Here is a 3,303-nt window from a genome sequence, read left to right as displayed (position 1 = left end):
TTTGTAATTACAACGTACAGCTGGATAGTTTCACAACAGAATGTAATTAATCGTTCCCACCATCCTTCCACTGAAAGACGGATACTAAAAAGCTAAACAGTACCGATGTCATTAGTGCCGAACCCCAGGCTTGTTCTTATCAAACATTTCCTCCATCTCCAGCCCATTTCCTGGACTGAGCCGATCTCTCCTGCTAAGGCAGGGGTGCTCTCTCATTTGGGTGAAGAGACGTTGAACTCCACTCCTTCCTCTTTCCCAGTTCGGAGGAAAGGTCACCCGGGCCCAAAATGTTAGCTCCGATTTCTCTTCACAGATGCTGCCAGGCCTGCCGAGCTTTTCCGCAACAAAACTTCTGTTTGCATCCTCTCCTCTTCCCCTAATGGTTTCAGCCGAAAGCAGATATAATTGCCGGAGCGAAGCAAACGCCGTCTCCCACATGGGGACGAACAGGCAGCGAGCTGTGAGGGCTAACGTCACTGGCCGGATGAAGGCGGGGAAAGAGTGAGAGATGAGCTTCCCGGGAGTTGTACAGCTACAACTTCCCGCATTTGGACCGAACACATTGCTGAATGCGCTGGCTCAAGCCACTTGTTCCATTACAACTTAGGGCTCGATAGCGAGAAGTAGCAGCAATGAATTCCACTCTCGTGAATCAGACTGAGAGCGCCGTGTACTTTAACGGAACCGACTCTTTGAACTCGGTGGTCAGATGCTGTAACGATAACCTTTCTTCGGTGCTAGCAGACGATGACTTTGTGCTGACTGCTCCGGATGAGAGAAACCTCTACATCATGAGGGTGGTCCAGATTGCAGTGATGTGCGTCTTATCGCTCACCGTTGTCTTTGGGATATTTTTCCTCGGTTGCAATCTGCTGATCAAATCAGAAGGGATGGTAAACTTCTTGGTCAAGGACAGGAGACCTTCCAAGGAGGTGGAAGCGGTCATTGCTGGCCCTTATTAAAGAGGCGAGCACCAAAAGTCGTGGCATCGTATCAGGTTCCTGAAAACGGCTGTGCCATTAACTCCAGTAGACATGTCCTGCACCGAACCCAGAGAAATGGAGGGATCTTTGTGCAAGTCAGTATTTTAGACGTGGAATGAGGAAGCCAGGCTGGTGGGATTGCTCCCAGCTGTTGTCCGGGTAACACTGGACTTTGAAACGTGACGGCAAAATCTTGAATCTTTTTGGTGGTGATCTCTCAGACATGGACAAAAACCTTGTCTGAAATGATTTGCCAATTGTTTCCCGTGGCCAAAGCAGATTTATTTTGAAGAATGTACAGGAATAATTGCACAAGTGAAATAAGAACCGATCAAACATTGCGACGTGGAACGACTTTTCCAACTGTTCACTTCTAAATGTAATCTGTTGTGCTCTGCTTTCTTTTCACTCGCATTTATCTTTAATTTTCTTTATTTAAAATCAGTTGTTTAGCTTGACGTCCTTCGCTTACAGTATTTCTACAAACCATTTCGTTAGATATTTTCTGAAAATACGTGCGAAGTCAAATTGCATTTTCATGTTGTTTGTATATAAAAAAAATACAAAACCTCAAGAACTGCGGATTGTCATTACAGTCGCTAAACCTTTGACAATTACTATCCACGGATACCAAACGTGTTATGAAAAATATCCAATTTTGTTTCGTATTTCAAAATATTATTAAAATGTACACATTTGTTCTTTGCTTTGATGTTCTTTAAAGAATGATGAGCAGTTAGCTCCTTTTCAAGTGTCCACAGTGAACCGCTGACCTTAGATTGATTTGAGACAGACAGTAGATGTACGGGAAGAACTGTTAGACAGTGATGCCACTCCTGAGTGACCGAGTAACTAAGTGAAAGACAATTCCTTCCAATAGTTATCTCAGCCTCGCAAAAGTGTTGTTAGAAGTAGACTCAAGCTTCAGCAGAGAGCTCCAAAGAACAAGGAAGGGTTTGAATTGCCGGGTTCTTTTCCGCTGGATTTACGTCAGTCGCCTTGAAAATTCAGAACAGCTGTAAAGTGATCTTGAAGATCACTAATACCCTCTTTAACTCAGGAAATTTATTGAAGGAGAGTGTATTGGACAGAGGGGTGGTTAGCATTCCCTAAAATAGGATCTCAACTTTACTCCTTTATTGAAAGACAGCGTTCTCAGGAATATTGGTGCAATTTTAGTTCGGTTTTTTTTTATCCCGAGCTTGGGTTTTCCCGTTCGTAGCATACGGTGCGAATGTTTTTTATGTAAAAAAAAAGACAGTCACACCAGGAGGAGTGCGGACACGTAAAAGTTATTTGCAACATTGAAACTACTTTCTCCCTATATACGAATGGTAGCCGAGGTACTTCAAATTAATATAGACATTTAGATGCTCGGGCGATAATAGATATACGTACTATATATAGGACACTAATAACTAACTTTTACAACATAACGAAAGCTTTATTCTTTACGTAATCTCAAAAACAAGCGCTTTATGTGGAAACAACCGAATTAGAGACAGCATTCAGCTGGTCCGAACAATTCTGATGGAAACCAGCAACATCGCCTGTATTGACATCCTTAGGGAACAACTGAACGGTCTAAGATTCCTACCGGAATTTAATCGGTATATTTCCATTATTTGACTTGTTGGTAGCAGGAACTTTTTTTTAAAAATGTGTAATCTAATTTAAATGCTTCAGTTCTGAGATTTTGTATTGCTTTACTACTTCCAGTGTTTCATCGTTCAGAAGTTGTATTTTTGGCCTAATGGAGTTTGACAGCCTTTAACAATTGTTAATGTAACATTTTGCTGGATGGAAACTTTATCAAATGGCTGCTCTTTCACAGAGGGGATAATCTCAAGGACATTGGAATTGCAGTGATAGCAGGGAGCTCGATGCCAGCCTTGTCGGAAATTGGAGTAAATTAACACTGAAGCTCAATCTGCTCTCATCGATCGCCGGGAGGTTAAATATGAATCAGATAAATGAATGAAAATGAATTGTTAATAATAGGAACATTATAGAATGAATAGAGAACACAGAAACCCGTGAGGGTAATGTTCCGGGAAATGTAAGGGGTCTGCAGATCGCCATCAGGAATCACGAAATAATGGTCATGTCGCTCAACTGATGTTTATCAGTTCGGTATGCACAAATTTGCTGCAGCAGCCGCCAAGAGCACACAGTGTCATTCATTGATTGTGAACTGTTTTGAGACAAGTGCAAGTTACTACTTCTTTGCATTCGTTTTTAGATAAAGGAGCAGTAACATTCCCAAACGGTAGATTCTACGTTAGTTACTGTGTGTATTCCAAAATTAGGTTGACATTAG

The 3,303-nt window shown here is 41.9% G+C and overlaps 1 protein-coding gene across 1 annotated transcript; it reads left to right on the top strand.

The window, feature by feature from the left end:
* The first annotated feature begins 418 nt into the window (after positions 1-418).
* On the top strand, positions 419-1,685 carry rprma (reprimo, TP53 dependent G2 arrest mediator candidate a). Its single transcript, XM_048534721.2, has one exon. The coding sequence runs from the start codon at positions 633-635 to the stop codon at positions 960-962; it is 330 nt and encodes a 109-aa protein (XP_048390678.1). The 5' UTR covers positions 419-632; the 3' UTR covers positions 963-1,685.
* Positions 1,686-3,303: the final 1,618 nt, after the last annotated feature.

This window comes from Stegostoma tigrinum, chromosome 7 (assembly GCF_030684315.1).
Source record: "Stegostoma tigrinum isolate sSteTig4 chromosome 7, sSteTig4.hap1, whole genome shotgun sequence".
Taxonomy (NCBI): domain Eukaryota; kingdom Metazoa; phylum Chordata; class Chondrichthyes; order Orectolobiformes; family Stegostomatidae; genus Stegostoma; species Stegostoma tigrinum.
Note: the sequence above shows the minus strand (reverse complement) of the source record. Positions and strands in the feature narration are given on the sequence as shown.

Excerpts from the sequence above, each read along its gene's own strand:
- rprma (XM_048534721.2), top strand. The coding sequence starts at position 633 with ATGAATTCCACTCTCGTGAATCAGACTGAGAGCGCCGTGTACTTTAAC.